This window comes from Sturnus vulgaris, chromosome 2 (genome assembly GCF_052056855.1).
Source record: "Sturnus vulgaris isolate bStuVul1 chromosome 2, bStuVul1.hap1, whole genome shotgun sequence".
Taxonomy (NCBI): Eukaryota; Metazoa; Chordata; class Aves; order Passeriformes; family Sturnidae; genus Sturnus; species Sturnus vulgaris.
Window position 1 is genome coordinate 20,535,031 of NC_142244.1, and position 14,901 is coordinate 20,549,931.

At 58.6% G+C, this 14,901-nt stretch overlaps 2 protein-coding genes across 5 annotated transcripts in view; both read left to right on the plus strand.

Moving 5' to 3' along the window:
* Nucleotides 1-1,226: 1,226 nt before the first annotated feature.
* P2RY6 (pyrimidinergic receptor P2Y6) lies at nucleotides 1,227-8,990 on the plus strand. Of its 3 annotated transcripts, none has more exons than XM_088158684.1 (2): nucleotides 1,227-1,248; nucleotides 6,719-8,990. In XM_088158684.1, the coding sequence occupies exon 2, from the start codon at nucleotides 6,774-6,776 to the stop codon at nucleotides 7,761-7,763; it is 990 nt and encodes a 329-aa protein (XP_088014810.1). In that variant the 5' UTR covers nucleotides 1,227-1,248; nucleotides 6,719-6,773; the 3' UTR covers nucleotides 7,764-8,990. The 3 variants fall into 3 exon arrangements, with proteins under 3 accessions (XP_088014810.1, XP_014744226.2, XP_014744227.2); XM_014888740.2 differs by lacking the exon at nucleotides 1,227-1,248 and adding an exon at nucleotides 1,258-4,820; XM_014888741.2 differs by lacking the exon at nucleotides 1,227-1,248 and adding an exon at nucleotides 1,258-1,515.
* A 2,638-nt stretch (nucleotides 8,991-11,628) lies between these two features.
* Nucleotides 11,629-14,901, plus strand: part of ARHGEF17 (Rho guanine nucleotide exchange factor 17) — a 28,730-nt gene continuing 25,457 nt past the window's right edge. For both annotated transcript variants that reach the window (XM_014888731.2, XM_014888732.2), the window contains exon 1: nucleotides 11,629-14,553. In XM_014888731.2, the coding sequence (XP_014744217.2) occupies nucleotides 11,629-14,553 (2,925 nt within the window). The remainder of the gene's footprint in view (nucleotides 14,554-14,901) is intronic.

Genomic DNA, 14,901 nt, shown 5'->3' on the forward strand with positions numbered 1-14,901 from the left:
CGCAGCGCCGGGAGGGAGGAGAACACCCGCCTTCCCTAAAGCCAGAGGCAGCCCTGGAGGTGGGATAGGTTCCCTCACTGTCAGTTCACCGGGGGAATGAGTCCATCCCCAGCTGCATTCCCCGGATGCTCGTGGGAAGTCCTGAGCTCCCCATCCCAGGACGTTGGGCTTGTTTGCACAAGGTGTGTTTTCTGGGGAAAAGCATATTTCCTCCCCAGTTTTCCTCTACCCTTGGAGGCTGAGGGAGCGGGGAATTTCACCGGGGCACCGAGCCATCGCCGATCCAACCCCACAAGCCCGGGCAGTCCCGGGATGTCAGGGATGGCTCCAGCCTGGCTGTGGTTGCAAATATTCGTGTCGGATCCTGCCAGAGCCCATCTCTCCCGCGGCCACGCTGCCCGGCTGGGCCGTGGGCTCACGCCAGGATCGATGAAAGACCGTGTTGTCCACTGCGGCAGGATCCAGATGCCTCATTCCACTGCACCATCCATTCCAAACCCTCTCACGGCATATCTGGCTGCCTGCTCAATGAGGTGACACTGGGAAGCCCCCCTTTGGAGTTCCATCATCTGGGTAATGCCTTCAGCACCTGCTTCCCTTCCACATCCACCGAGACCCATCACAAACCTCTAAAGAGAAAGCAGGGAATAATTCTGGAGGGTTTTCAGGGAGAGAAAGGGTCAAGCCCGTCATCCCGGGAAATCTCAGCATCCCAGCGCTGTTTATGCATCTGCCGTTCCATACCCAAGCCGTCCCCCCGGGGTTCTTTGCCTTATTGCTCTTTAATAGCCCTGCTCAGGAAGCGCGGAGCACTGACCGCCGGGTTAATGGGTACGGGAGGCACCGAGCCCTCTGGCTGTGCCCCGGTGCCGCGGGGAGACCCTGTCCCCGACACCCAGGGCCACGACAATCCAGCTGTTCCCTAGGGCGTGGGCATCCCACCCTGCAAACCCCACTTTCGGGGCTGTTGGAAGCTCCGCGACATCTGCTTTGATACAGTTGCTCGCCCAAAACCCTGAGCCAGATGTTTGCCCAGGAGCCTCCATGCTGGCCGCCCCCAGTCCAGCTGTTTCTCCCCTCTGCCTCGCCCCAGCCCAGCTGTGAGCCCTCCCCAGCCCCCTCCGGGCTCTCCCGCAGGTGCCCGGGCCGGAGCGGGGCGGAGCGGGGCGGCCCCGGGGCGGAGCGGCGGCGGCACCGGGGCGGCTCCGAGAGCTCCGTGCCGCGGGCTCCCGGCGCATCCCGCTGCCGGTAAGTGCCGCGAACGGTGGGAATGGGATCCACCGAATGGGGCCGGGATGGGACCCGATAGGGTCCGTGTGAAACGGGCAGGCTGGGACCCTAAAGGGTCAGAACCAACCGGCCAGGTTGGGTTCTTGGTGCGTCGGAGCGAACCGGGCAGGATGGGGCTGGAAAGGGCGGGATGGGGCTGGAAAGGGCAGGATGGGGCTGGAAAGGGCAGGATGGAACCCTACAGAGTCAGAGTGAAGCCACTGTCTCCCGGCGCATCCCTCTCTGGTAAGTGCCGCGTACCGGGAGTACGGGACAAGCTGAACCGGGAAAGGATGGAATTCAAGTGTGCCAGAGTGAAGCGGGCAGGGTAGGGCTGGAAGGACGGGATGGAACTGGACCGGACTGTATGGGACTGGACCGGGTAGGAAGGGACAGGGTCAGACCCACCCAGACAAGATGGGATCTTACAGGGTCAGAGTGAACCCGCTCTTTCCCGGCACATCCCGCTGCCGGTAAATGCCGCAAATGGGGAGCGGGGGACGGGACAAACCAAACCGGGAAAGGATGGGATCCGAGTGGGCAGGATGGGACAGGACAGGGCAATATGGGACCCAACGGGATCAGACCCACCTGGGCAGGATGGGATCCGAGTGGGTCAGAGCGAACCGGGCAGGATCAGACCCGAGGGGTAAGGCTGAACTCGTCAGGGTGGGATCCAACTGAGTCAAACCAAACTGGGCAGGATGGGGCAGACTGGGCAGGACTGGACCCAAACAGATGGAATTGAACTGGGCAGGAAGAGGCAGAACAAGAGAGAATGGGGTCAGATCCAGAGAACATCCGTGCTTCAGCTGGGATTTGGGGCGATCCCAGAGCCACTCCAAACGGAATCTGCCCGACTTTGCTCTCGGGGAGGTTTGGCAGCTCTTACCATGGAGCAGGGCTCAAAATCCCGCCGTGATTCCCCTGGCAGGGCTGGTGCAGTGTGGATTCTCCTCTGTCCCTCTGCTCCCATGGTCTGGGGTGCACCCAGGGCGTGCCTGCATCCCTCAGGCATCCATAGGGATCAGCCCTGTGCCAGAGGTTGTATTGCACCTAAATGTGCTTAAATCTGCTTGGAGGACCTGGTTTTCCTTAGCACCTCTGCTGTGGGTGTCAGTAGGCTGGCCTCTACCTTTTATATATATTTATATATATTTGTGCATGTATACATCCAGAGGTATAAATATATTCCTATATATGAGCATGTCTGCATAGACATGAGTGTATAGATGTATAAATGGATTTCTGTACATATGGATGGAGTTATGTATCAACATGAGTGTGACTCCATGTGCTCAGGGACATACCTTTGTGTATAGGGGTTTAGAAGTTTGTGTATGTGTGTGTGTGTGTGTGTGTGAGTGGAGAGATTTATATTTACAAATAGGAATTCCGTGTGTGTGGAGAGCCATAGATATGGTTGGATGGAGTGAGATATATGTAGAGAGATGTGCAGAGGTGTATTTATGTATAGAGGTATATATTTGTATATGTACTTGTATTTATATTTACATGTATCAGGTATAGGCCAGTTGAGATTGGGAAAGCTCATTGCACCTTCCCTGTCCCCATCATTCCCTTTCCAGCACGGCATTGCAGCCCAGGTTGCCCAGAGCCTCCCTGAGGTGCTGATTTATGTTGGGGCACCAAATTGTGGGGTTTGATGTGGGGAGATGAAGGTGGTCACCCAAGGATAGAGTGGCTCTGTCACCACCCTGTGCCCCATTCCCAACAATCCATGTTTAGTACCTCAAAATTCCCAGTGTTGTCCCAATTTTTCCACATCGTTACACCCTCAGTCTTCACTAAATAGAGATTTCCCTTAAAACATCCAAGCCTGGTTCCCAGTGGGCAGATGGGCAACTCAAGATATTTTGGCACCATCCAAGAGATGTCTGGAGATGAGGATGTGGTGGCTTTGGCCAAGTGACATGCAGGATGGAGCATCCCCCTTTCATGCTCTTAGAAATTTGCTGAGCTGGAGCTTTCACTTCCACCCAGCCCAGCTTTCCAGCCCTGCCAGCGAGCCACAAAGACCAGCATGAGGAAAGATAAACCATGGAGGAAGCCCTCCCCCACATCCTATTCAAGGGCAGCAACATCCAAAAGCTTTTCCCAGTGCATCCAGCTTGCAGAATCCCCCTTCAAATCAATAGCAGGGTGTTAATTCAAGCGAATTCCACTGGAGAAGGGCTTGGTTTGAAAGCAAAGAGGTTGGAGGGGGCATGTGCAGGGGGAAGTTCGAGGCTGCTGGAGATTATTTTTAATCTTTTCTCCATCTGGCCACAGAGCAGCCCCACTTCTCTTTCCTGATCCTTGTTCCTCTTCTTCAGGCACCTTAAACCTGTGAGGTGAGGGTGACCCCATCCTGACCCTTCCCAACACCACAGACATCTCCTTTTTTCCCCTCTCTAAAAGCCCCATTTTCCCCCTAAAAGTTTCATTTCCATGAAAAAGTGGATTTCAGCCAGTGCCCATCACTGTGGTGGCAGGGCACCAGCTCCTATGGATTTGAGAGTTGGCAACCCCCTCACTCCAAGAGCTGGCAGGGATTCCCATGATGGGGTTTTGGGGTGAGCAAAGGAACTTTTGAGACAATCCACCTGGACAGACAATGAGGTAGGAACATGCCCTGGGCACAGAAACTGGTTGAGGCTGCGGGTCTCAGTGTGGTTTCATTAATTGGTTTCATTAATTGGTGACTGCTGGTAGAATGTGATTGGGGGTTTGGGCAGCTGCAGGCCCTGGATAGAGTTGGGATGGGGATTCTCCAGTGTCTGGCTTTTCCCTGGGATCAAGAAAGATTTTTCCTCCTCTCCTCCAGTTTTCCCATCCCTCCAAACCCAGCAGCATGGTTTCACTCTTACAAAGAGGGTTTTTCTCCTCATTTGCCATTTTTTGGGGGGATCTCTTCTTTTTGCCTCCATAAGTGAAGGCCTAGGTAGCCTTGGGCATGGCCCTTAGCAATGCCCTGCCAACACTCCTCCAAGGGGTGTTTTGGGGGAACAATATGTTAAAAAGGGGTGTAGGCCACACTGGTTCACTTCAAACTCAGTGCCTGTGCCTCAGTTTCCCTTGTTTTACTACAGCACCTGGACAGGTGGAGCATTTTCTTCCTCTTGGTGCCACAGTGCCAGGGGACTTCCCTGCCCCCAACATCTACCCACGCTTGGAAGGAGCCAAATATGAGGGGAGTGAGGCAAAAATGGAGGAGACTCAACAATGAGGCAAAGTGGCCAAAAAATGAGGTGGAAAATTTTAAAAAATTACAGAAAATAATTCATAATGGCCTGAGCCAGCTGCATCCTGGCACATGCAGGCAGGAGCATCCCCTGCCCTGGTGGCATTTGTGCTGTGCCACAGCCAGGCAGTGCCAGCCGTTCCAGGCAGCCCTGTGGCCACCCTGCCAGCTGGGTTTCTGTTCCCTATTTCCCTGGGGTGCTGCTGACGCTGAGAGGAAAGGGAAGTGCTGATCAGTGGGATGAGCACCCACAGATGTGCCAAGAGCTGGCAGAGCAGTGGTGCCAGCACCCTGGGGCACCCAGCAGGTAAGAGGACCCCCAAGACACCCCTGCCCTTGTCCCCAGTGTCCTTGCTGATACTCCCCTGGACACATAAGGAATGGCAGAGGTTCCTGTGGGTGCTGCCCCAACCTTGGGCTTGGGGGGACCCAGCGGAGGCTTAAGGGGACCCGGGGGACAGTGAAGTTCACAGCCCTGGAGCATTTATTGGCTTGGAGGTGGGAGTGGTGAGTGCCGGGACTGCCTGGAGCTGGGGTGACAGTGAGGTGACAGTGGGATGGATGCAGGGGGGCTCAGCAGGGTTTAGGGGAGCACAGTGGGATGCTGGGGGTGATGAGGGCTCAGTGAGGTGACAGAGGGATTCAAATGGGGTGTGAGGGGATGAATGGTGGTGTAGGGGGACTCGGCAGGGAGCCAGGGGGACACGAGGTGTGTGCAGCAGCAGGGGGACTGATTCACAAGCCCCAGAATTGTGTCCCCAACACCGACGCCATGGCTGGGCTGTGCTCTGGGGACTGCTGAATCCCCAAACACCTGAAACAGGGGTGTACAAGCTGAAGGGGCGGCCCCTGGACTCGTTTGTCTCTCTCTCCCTAGTGCCCTGTGCCCCATGCTCCGGCTGGAGCTTTGGCACCTCCTCGCTGCCTCAGTTTCCCCTTCCCAGTGGCCACCCCGGTCCAGGCAGGTTGGTGCCCACGGCAGCAGGGCAAGCGAGGGCTGGCCCGGTGTCTCCGGCCAGGGCACAGCAGGGCAGGGCAGGGAGCGAGGGCAGGGATGAGGAGCGGCTCTCCCGGTGCTGCTGTCCCGGACCTGCTGCGCTCCGGGCGCGGGTGGTACCCAGGGGCGGAGTGGAGGGAGATGCTGCCCGGTGACACGGCTGGGGCAGGGGGCTCATGGGGCTGCGGGACCACTTTGCCACACTGCTCTCAGCCTCCGAGGAAAGCAGATGTGCTCCTCCCCTGCTCAGAGCAGCTCTGAGGACATTGCGTGGGTTCTCTGAGCCCACTAAATTAAAAAGCGCCGGGTTCGTTGTCGCCAATGCCAATTACAAGTTGGCAGTGCCCACGAGGGTCGCGCAGGGCTCCGTGCGGGTGGCATCTCCCGGGCTGAGCCCGGCTGGCTGCAGGGCTTTGGCACCCCCTGCAGAAGCTCGGGAAGCCGTGCCGGCGGCTACCGGCGCATCCTGCTGCAATTTCCTCTGCCGGAGGGGAATGACAGCGGCTTGGCCTTGTGCAAACCTTTCTGTTGGGGATAACTGCCACGGGAAGTGGAGCTGGGATGGTGGCAAGTGTGGCCATTCACTCTGCCTTCGCCTTCCTGTTAGACCCCTAAATCCATCGTGGTGGCTTAGAATCATGGAATCACAGGAGGGTCTGGGTTGTAAGTGGCCTTAAAGATTCATTCCAACCCCCCTGCCATGGGCAGAGACACCCTGCACTAGCCCAAGGCGCTCCAATCCCGGTCCAGCCAGGACACTTCCAGGGATGCCGCCGCTTCTCTGGATAGCCCAGCTCTCCTAGCCTGGGTCCAGCCATGGAGCAGCTCCGATGCCTCCTCTGGACTCTCTCCAGCAGCTCCACGTCCTTCTGCTGTTGGCCCCAGGGCTGGGACAGCTCTGCAGGTGGGATCTCACCTGAGCACAGGGGCAGAGGGGTAGAATCCTCCCTCCCCTGCTGCCCACGCTGGGGGGTCAGCCCAGGGCACGGGGGGTTGCACATGACTGCACATGGTTGGGTCATGTCCAGCTTCTCACCCACCACCAGCCCCAAATTGTCCTCAGGGCTGCTCTCCATCCCTTCATCCCCCAGCCTGTGTGGGTACTGGGGGTTGCCCCAACCTGGAGAACACTGGTCCAGGTTCATTCTGTGAGGGTGTATGTGACAGCACGCAGACGAGTCACCAGCTGCCCCCTCTGACATTCACAGGTGTTGCGGAGTGGCCACGTCAGCACAGAGGACATTGAGGGGTGGGAACACCACCATGGCCAACCTGACAGCCGTGAGCACCGGGAGGAACTCGTGCACCTACCACGAGGAGTTCAAGCAGGTCCTTCTGCCCCTGGTGTACTCAGTGGTGTTCGTGGTGGGGCTGCCCCTGAATGCCGTGGTCATCGGGCAGATCTGGCTGGCGAGGAAGGCGCTGAGCCGTACCACCATCTACATGCTCAACCTGGCCATGGCTGACCTGCTCTACGTCTGCTCCCTGCCTCTCCTCATCTATAACTACACCCAGAAGGATTACTGGCCCTTCGGGGACTTCACCTGCAAATTCGTGCGCTTCCAGTTCTACACCAACCTGCACAGCAGCATCTTCTTCCTCACCTGCATCAGCATCCAGCGCTACCTGGGCATCTGCCACCCCTTGGCCTCGTGGCACAAGAAGAAAGGCAAGAAGCTGACGTGGCTGGTGTGTGCTGCCGTGTGGTTCATTGTCATTGCCCAGTGCCTGCCCACCTTCGTCTTCGCCTCCACGGGCACGCAGAGGAACCGCACGGTGTGCTACGACCTGAGCCCGCCCGACCGCTCGGCCGCCTACTTCCCCTACGGCATCACCCTCACCTTCACCGGCTTCCTGCTGCCCTTCGTGGCCATCCTGGCCTGCTACTGCAGCATGGCCCGCATCCTGTGCCAGAAGGACGAGCTGATCGGCCTGGCCGTGCACAAGAGGAAGGACAAAGCCGTGAGGATGGTCATCATCGTGGTCATCGTCTTCTCCATCAGCTTCTTCCCCTTCCACCTCACCAAGACCATCTACCTGATCGTCCGCTCCTCGCCCACCCTGCCCTGCCCGGAGCTGCAGGCCTTCGCCATCGCCTACAAGTGCACGCGGCCCTTCGCCAGCATGAACAGCGTCCTCGACCCCATCCTCTTCTACTTCACCCAGCGCAAGTTCCGGGAGAGCACCCGCTACCTCCTGGACAAGATGAGCTCCAAGTGGCGTCACGACCACTGCATCACCTACGGCTCCTAGGGGGGCACGAGGCCACCTTGGTGGTGCTGAGGCACGGGGCAGTTTCGGCTCTAAGCTCCACAGAGCAGAGATGGCTTCATTCATCATTCACTGGGGACATGCTGGAGGAGAGCAGGATGGCATCTCCCAAGCTTTCAGCATTTTCAGCCTATGTCCAGCCTGCAGTGGTGCACTATCGGCCCCACCACAGATCCAGTGTCTCTTTTGGAGCAGCTCAGCACCTTGGTGGTCAAGCCACCGATGCAATAAAAATCCACTGGGACCGTGGAGAACAAGATGGGACCATGGAGGAGACATCCCTGGCTCAGGACGAGCTGCTGGGGGATGATTTGTGCCCATACTCAATTAAAAATTCCCTGATGGGGACAGCATGCAATGACTGGGCAGGGTTTGATCCAGCCCCTATCATGGGGTCATGTTTCTCCGGCTCAATATCAGTGTCACAGATGGTTTTTGGGTAACACTGGGACATCCCTGTCCCCCAGTGCCAGGAATGAGGCCACACCAGCAGGAGACACAGGCTCACTGATATTGCTGGTGCTGCAAAATGGTGGGAGGAGCACCCCTGGACAGTGTGGGAGCAGGGAAAGAGGACATCAGGGTAACTGGAACACTCGTGCTGGATTTCCCACTGAAGCCACGACCATGGGCTGGGTTAGCACAGGCCAGCAGCACTGTCACCTGCCTGAGGACCTTCATCTGAGTCCAGCTCCCTGCTTAGCCCAGTACCCCAAATCTGGCCCATCCTTGTGTCAGTGGTGTCCTGCTGTCACCTCCTAACCAGGATCCACCACAATCAGAGGCAGCATGTGTGGACACAATACCTGGAGTTGGAAGATGCATGCCACAGAGAGCTACTCAGTATCCTGGTCATGTCAGCATACATCCCACATCTGGTTTGGTCTCTCCATGGGGCTGGGGATCGAGCTTTGCTCCCACAGCCTCTGTTGGGATGCTGCTCCCTCCCAGCGAGGAGGGATTTGCCAGGTGGATGCAGCACTTATAGCTCTGCGAGTCTTCTATAACATATAGAATGTATAGAATTAACTCCCTGCTCTTTCTCAGATGGGTGAATACACCCACTGTATGTACATAGAATATATCTGAGCAGAGGGAGGTTTGTGGCCCAGCACAGGCTCTGCAGTGCAGAAATTCTCTGCCTGAAAACAATATATGTATCTATACAGTGTATATATATACATATAAATATATATGTGGATAACTGCATTTTCCTTGTCTGCTTGTAATAATCACACCTAAGTGGATTTAAGTAATTTCCTTCAAATCTCCAGGGTTGAGCACCCCTCCAGCTTGGCTGCCTGCAGCTGGCCAAGCGTGCAGCTCCATCCTGACTTGCTCGCTGCAGGTACCCAGTGTCCCCTCAGCATGGCCACCCAAGCATGCAGTGCTGGCAGTCCCAGTGTGTCTCCTTGCTGTCATGAGCATCAGGAGCATGTCCAGAGTGGTCACAGGCTCTTGGATGATGCTCAGAGATCTCAGCATCACGGCTGAGCTGGAACAGAGAGGGATCCTGCAGCAGCATTAGCTCAAACTACCTGGTGTCACAGGAGCTGTGTCTCTGTCCTGGTGGTGACAATGACTCTGGGCTGGGGCACAGAATGTGATGGAGGAGGCAAAGGCAGCCCTGTGCTTTCCCTTGGCCTGAGCTCAGCCACGCCCAAATCCCCTCTGATGCATCTTCTGGTTCCTGCAATGGAAGGGCAAAATGTTGGGGGGCTGCGATAGCGGTGGCTGGAGGGACAAGCCCAGCCTGACGTCCCCATCTCCTCCCAGACTGGAGGAAGGTGACGGGGTGGGAGGGTCGGGCCACGCCATCTGGACCCAGGAGAGGGCGCAAAATATTTAGATTTGGAGAAAGCCGTCTGATCTGTGGGTGTCCACCCGGCTCCAGGGAGGGAGGGAGGAGCCCTGCACCATCAGAGCACCCAGTGCCTGGATAGGACCCATGGCAGGAGGTGCCGAAAAAATCGAACCACAATAAAGCTCTGAGGGCGGAAAAAAAAAAATATATCAGCTTCCAAAAAGTCTGGTGGTGGCTGCAAGGGCTGCATGGGCTCTGGTGGTCACATCCGACAGCCTCAGGATGATGGTCCTGATACTGGAATCACTAATTTGGAATGTTTTTAGGAGAAGGGGACACATAAAGCTCTCTTTGGGTCTCACCATGTCCTGCCCCGCTTTGGGGTGCTGACAGCAGTTCCCTTGGCACCACCAAGCTTAGAAGCTAGGGTGATGGGAATCAAGGGATGCCTTAGACATGGGATGAGCGTTTCAACAAATCTCCTTTGCTTGTCAGATGCTCAAAGCCAGCAGCTGAGGAACAGCTCCTACAGAACCAAGCGGGGATGAAATACATCCCAAAATGACAGCTGGGGGGGACACGGTGGGGATGTCATCCTTGCAGCCAGGAGACACCCAGGCCTGGGGGGAGCAGGGAAGCAGGGCGGAGGGTGGGAAGGGAGAGCCAGGGAAGGAATACTTGCTGGGGTGGAGCATCTCACGGCATCGCTGCCGGCGTTTTTGAGGTCCTGAAAAATGCATTTACAGGAAGTGTTGGATTTTTCCCCCCCTTTTTTTGGTGCCTCGGGGTCAGATCCAGCAATATCTCCTACACGGCCAGGACACCTCTCCAGCCCCATCCATGTCTCCAAGGCCACAGCTCACTCACCAGCCCTCTCAGCCACCTTCATTTTTCACATCCCCGGCGACAAATCTGCTGTCTTGGGAGAAAAAAGGGTTATAGGCTTCAAATAGCAAGCGCTGACAAGCGATGCTGAAAACCCACGAGAAAGTCTGTTCACGGGGCAGTGCTTCACTGCAGAGATGTGCAAGTTGGGAACAAGGTGTTCTCTCTTCCCTGAGATGAGCTGAAAGCAGGGGCTGGAGGAATCTGCTGCAATGGGGAGAATCTTTCACTGGCACTCACGTCTTTGATTATTTATCTCGTTTCCCCCTAAAAAGAAAAAGCTGGGAAGGGATGGAGGGGAATCACAGAATGGTTTGAGTTAGGAGGAATCTTAAAGACCATCTAATTTCAACACCCTGCCATGGGCAGCGACACCTTCCGCTATCCCAGGGTGCTCCAAGCCCCGTCCAACCTGACCTTGGACACTTCCAGGGATCCAGGGACAGCCACAGCTTCTCTGGGCACCCTGTGCCAGGGCCTCCCCACTCTCACAAGGAACAATTCCTTCCCAATACGCCACTTAAATCTCCCCTATTTTAGTTTAAAGCTGTCCCCCTCATCCTTTCACTATCTGCCCATATAAAAAGTTGCTCTTCCCCTTTTTTATAAGCCTCTTTAGAAAACGGAAGGGGGATGAAGGATGCTGGGGGTGGGAGGGTGTGGAAGAAAGGATGAGGGAAGGGAGGTGAAAGATGCAGGGGGGTGCGAGGTGCTCCTGCTTAGCCCGGGAGCGAGAGGGCAGCCCTAAAGCCGCCTTCCTCTCCCCTCCATCCCCTCAAAAAAAAAAAAAAAAAAAAAAAGAAAAAAAAAGAAAAAAAAAAAGAAAAAAAAATTAAATAAATAATTTTTAAAAGGGAGCAAAACTTCAACCCTCCCTCTCTGCGGGAGCAAACCCCGCCTCCGGGGAGGAAAGTTTATTTGAATGCAACAAATAAAAAACCAGGGGGCGAGGGAGGAGGAAAAGCCAAAAAAAAAAAAAAAAAAAGGGGTGGGGGGGGGGAGAGAGAGAGAAAACAAAGCGGGAGGGATGCAGCCCGGCGGCAGCCCGGAGGAGGAGCGGGGCCGGGCGGTGCCTGCGGCGGGGCCGGGGCCGGGGCGCGGCGGCGGCGGGGCCGGGGGGCGGGCGGAGGCGGCGGCGGCGGCGGGGGGGCACCGACAATGGCGGAGGGGGGCAGCGGCCGGGGGGTAGCGGCGGCTCGGTGCCTCCTGCCCGCCTCCTCCCCGCCTTCCTCCTCCTCCTCCTCCTTCTTCTTCCCGGGTAGGAAAGTTTCAGCGCCGATCGCGGAGCAACAACCGGGCCGGGCTTTTGGCAGCCTGGCCCCGTCGGTACGGCAGCTTTCTCTTCGTTTTACCGAGCCGGAGCCGCCGGGCCCGGTTCATGCCGGGGCTCAGCCGCCGTCCCCGGCTCCACCGCCGCCCCCGCCGCCGCCGCCGTCGCCGCCGGGCCCGGGGTTAAACGCGGAGCCGCCGCGCTGGCCCAGCGTCCCGGCGATGCGGAAACTCTTCGGGGAAAGCTGCCGGCAGCCCACGGCGGCCACCGGGAATGGGATGGGGAACGGGAGCGGGAGCGGGAGCGGGAGCGGGAGCGCCCGCGGAGCTCCCCCGCCGCCTCCGCCCCGCAGCCGCGTCCCGCACCCGGCGCTCCGCTCTCCCCGCGGAGCTCCGCCGGAGCCCGGCCCGCATTCCTGGCATAACTCGACTCGACCGCAACCACCCTCCTCCTCCCCATCACCCCGCTCCAACGGGGACGATGAAGCGGCGGCGGCCCGTTCTCCCCGCGCCTCATCGGGCAGCGAAGGCGAAGGGCAGAGCGCTGCCCACCGGCCCCGCGCCGCACGGAAGAAGAAGAAGGAGGGCACGGCTGATGGCGATGCCGAGGCCGAAGGCTGCGCTAGGGTGGTCCCCCGCCACCCGCTGCCCATAGTGGCCCGCGTCTCCAAGGTGAACATCCTGCCCTTCGGCAGCCCCGGCGGGTCACGCAGCAGCAGTCGTTATTCCAGCACGGAGACGCTGAAGGAAGAGGAGCAGTTTGGAGTCTGTTGGCCCAGCCAAGGACGGACTCTCCAGGCAGCTTACGGTATCTATCGATCGCCCAGTTTCGGGGCCAGCGATGGCCTGGCGTGGGGACAGCCGGGGGTCCGCGTCCGCCCCAAGCTGCCCCAGAGCGTGGCCAAGGCAAAACCGGACTATGGGAGTGAGAGCTTGCACCAGCCAGGGCTGGAAGGGGAGCGGGCCAAGCACCGCAAGTCCTTGTCCAACCCCGACATTGCCACCGAGACCCTGACTCTCCTCAGCTTCCTCAAATCAGACCTCTCCGAGCTGAAGGTGAAGAAGAAAGGGGTGAGGGTCGGCCTCGACGTGGGCTCCGACGGATGCTCCAGCGCTGCCAGCCCCTCCCCAGGCAGCTGCGGTGCCACTCATCCCCAAAACCGCTGGGCGCCGGGCGAGCGGCCAACACTCAAAGACCTGACAGCCACTTTACGTCGTGCTAAATCCTTCACCTGCTCCGAAAAATCCGGGACGCGGCGGCTTTTCCTACAGAGCGCCATGAAGCAGAGCTCCTCCGAGCTCCTTCTGGCCTCTACGGACAGCCAGGACCGGGTGGCTCCAGATGGGGGACAGCAGGGGGACGAGGATCCTCTCCCCATGGTCATCCAGGACCAGTACATCCAGGAGGCGAGGCAGGTGTTCGAGAAGATCAGCAGGATGGGTTCCCAGCAGGACTACGGCTTTGCCGCCGAGCAGAAGGACAGCGGAGGTGTGGAGGGCGCTGAGGTGGTGGCACCGACAGGGGCGACAGACGCGACCCTTCGGGGACAGGCGGAGAGCGCACGGTGTTTGAAGGACGTGGAGTTGGAGGAGAACCTTGCTCACGCTAAATCCGTGGAGGAGCTGTCGGGTCATGAGTCGAGCGTGACGGACGAGGGCATCGTCACGGAGCCGGAGCCTGCGGGGATGCCCTTCCAAGACCTGCATGAAGCTGTGGAGGCGTGGATGCTGCCCAGCGCTGGGCCGGCAGCCGGTGACTCCGAAATGCCGCTGCCCGCTCACCCAACGGCGGCTGTTGAAGACCTTCCAGCTGGCAAAGCCGAGACGCCGAGCACCCCTGGCAGCCTGCGGCGCCGACGTAAGTTCCCGTCAGCAGGCGCCAATGGGATGGAAGGCGGCAGCGAGGGTGGCACCGAGCCCTACCGCTCCCTCAGCGACCCCATGCCTCACCGGAGATGCTCGGTGGCGGAGGAGGCGAAGAATTTCTCCGTCGACAGCAACCTGTTGGGCTCACTGAGCGCCAAGGCGGGCATCCCCCAGCCCGCGGCCATCGCGGGCAGCGCGGGCAGCGCGGGCAGTGACCTGTCCCTCGGCAGCGATGGGCCCCGTGACTACAGCAGCCTCATCCGCACCATCGTCAGCCAGCCCGGCGCCATGGCCAAGCTGGGCGACGACAAGGCCAATGGCAAGACCATCAAGAAGAAGTCGCTGAGCGACCCCAGCCGCCGTGGCGAGCTGGCGCCCGGCGCCTTCGAGGGTCCCGGCGAGGCCATCAGCGAGCTGGAGCCCAGCATTCCCCCGTCCAGCAGCGAGCCCATCCTCTCGGCACAGCCGGCGGCACCGGGCACCACCCGCGGCTACGGCTTTGACCCCAAGCTGGCTGACGTGCTGTCCCCTCGCGTCGCCCGCCGCAGCTCCAAGAAGCGCTCCAACCGTGCGGCTCACCAGGAGAACCAGCCGCCCCCGGCGCCCGCCGCCCTCGCCAAGAGCCGCCCGGCCACCAAGCACGTCCGTCACACCAGCGAGCCCGCCACCTTCGTCCCCATCACCGTCCCCGAGCCGCTCGTCCCCTCCGGCCACCATGGCCACCTCCCTGCGCCGGCTGCCGGCCGCTCACCTGGAAAATCCTTCCCGACCCTCCAGCCTCCTTCGCTGGAGGATGTCACCAAGCGGTACATGCTGGCCCTCAACTCAGGTGACACATCCCCCAGTGCTGGGGACGGACCCCGCTCGCCACCCGCTGCCCCACCGCCCCGGCTGCCCCGGTGCTCGCGGCTGCCCGACGAACACGGCCCCAGGACCAAGCCGCAGGTGGTAAGTGCCCATCCATCCTAAAAGCACCTTTGTTTCATGGGGTACACCACCCATCCAAAGCACTGGTGCCTCAGGGCTCTGTCACGTGTCCCCTGTGGTGGACAAATTCCCATCTGCAGAGGCTGGATGGCCAGGAGGCCTCCCGGCCCTTTCCGGTGATTCCCAGGGGATAAGCTCTTGTTTGTTGGAGCAACCTCCCTGATTAAAAGGCAATTTTTGGATGGGAAAAAGCAGCTTTCAGTGGAAGTTTTGGTGGAAGAAGGTTTTATAAATATATAAATATATAAATATATAAATATATAAATATATAAATATATAAATATATAAATATATAAATATATAAATATA

Coding starts and splice junctions, on each gene's coding strand:
- P2RY6 (XM_014888741.2), top strand. CDS start 1,421: ATGGGGCTGGAAAGGGCAGGATGGGGCTGGAAAGGGCAGGATGGAACC. Junction 1,516..6,718: donor TCCCGGCGCATCCCTCTCTG/GTAAGTGCCGCG, acceptor TGACATTCACAG/GTGTTGCGGAGTGGCCACGT.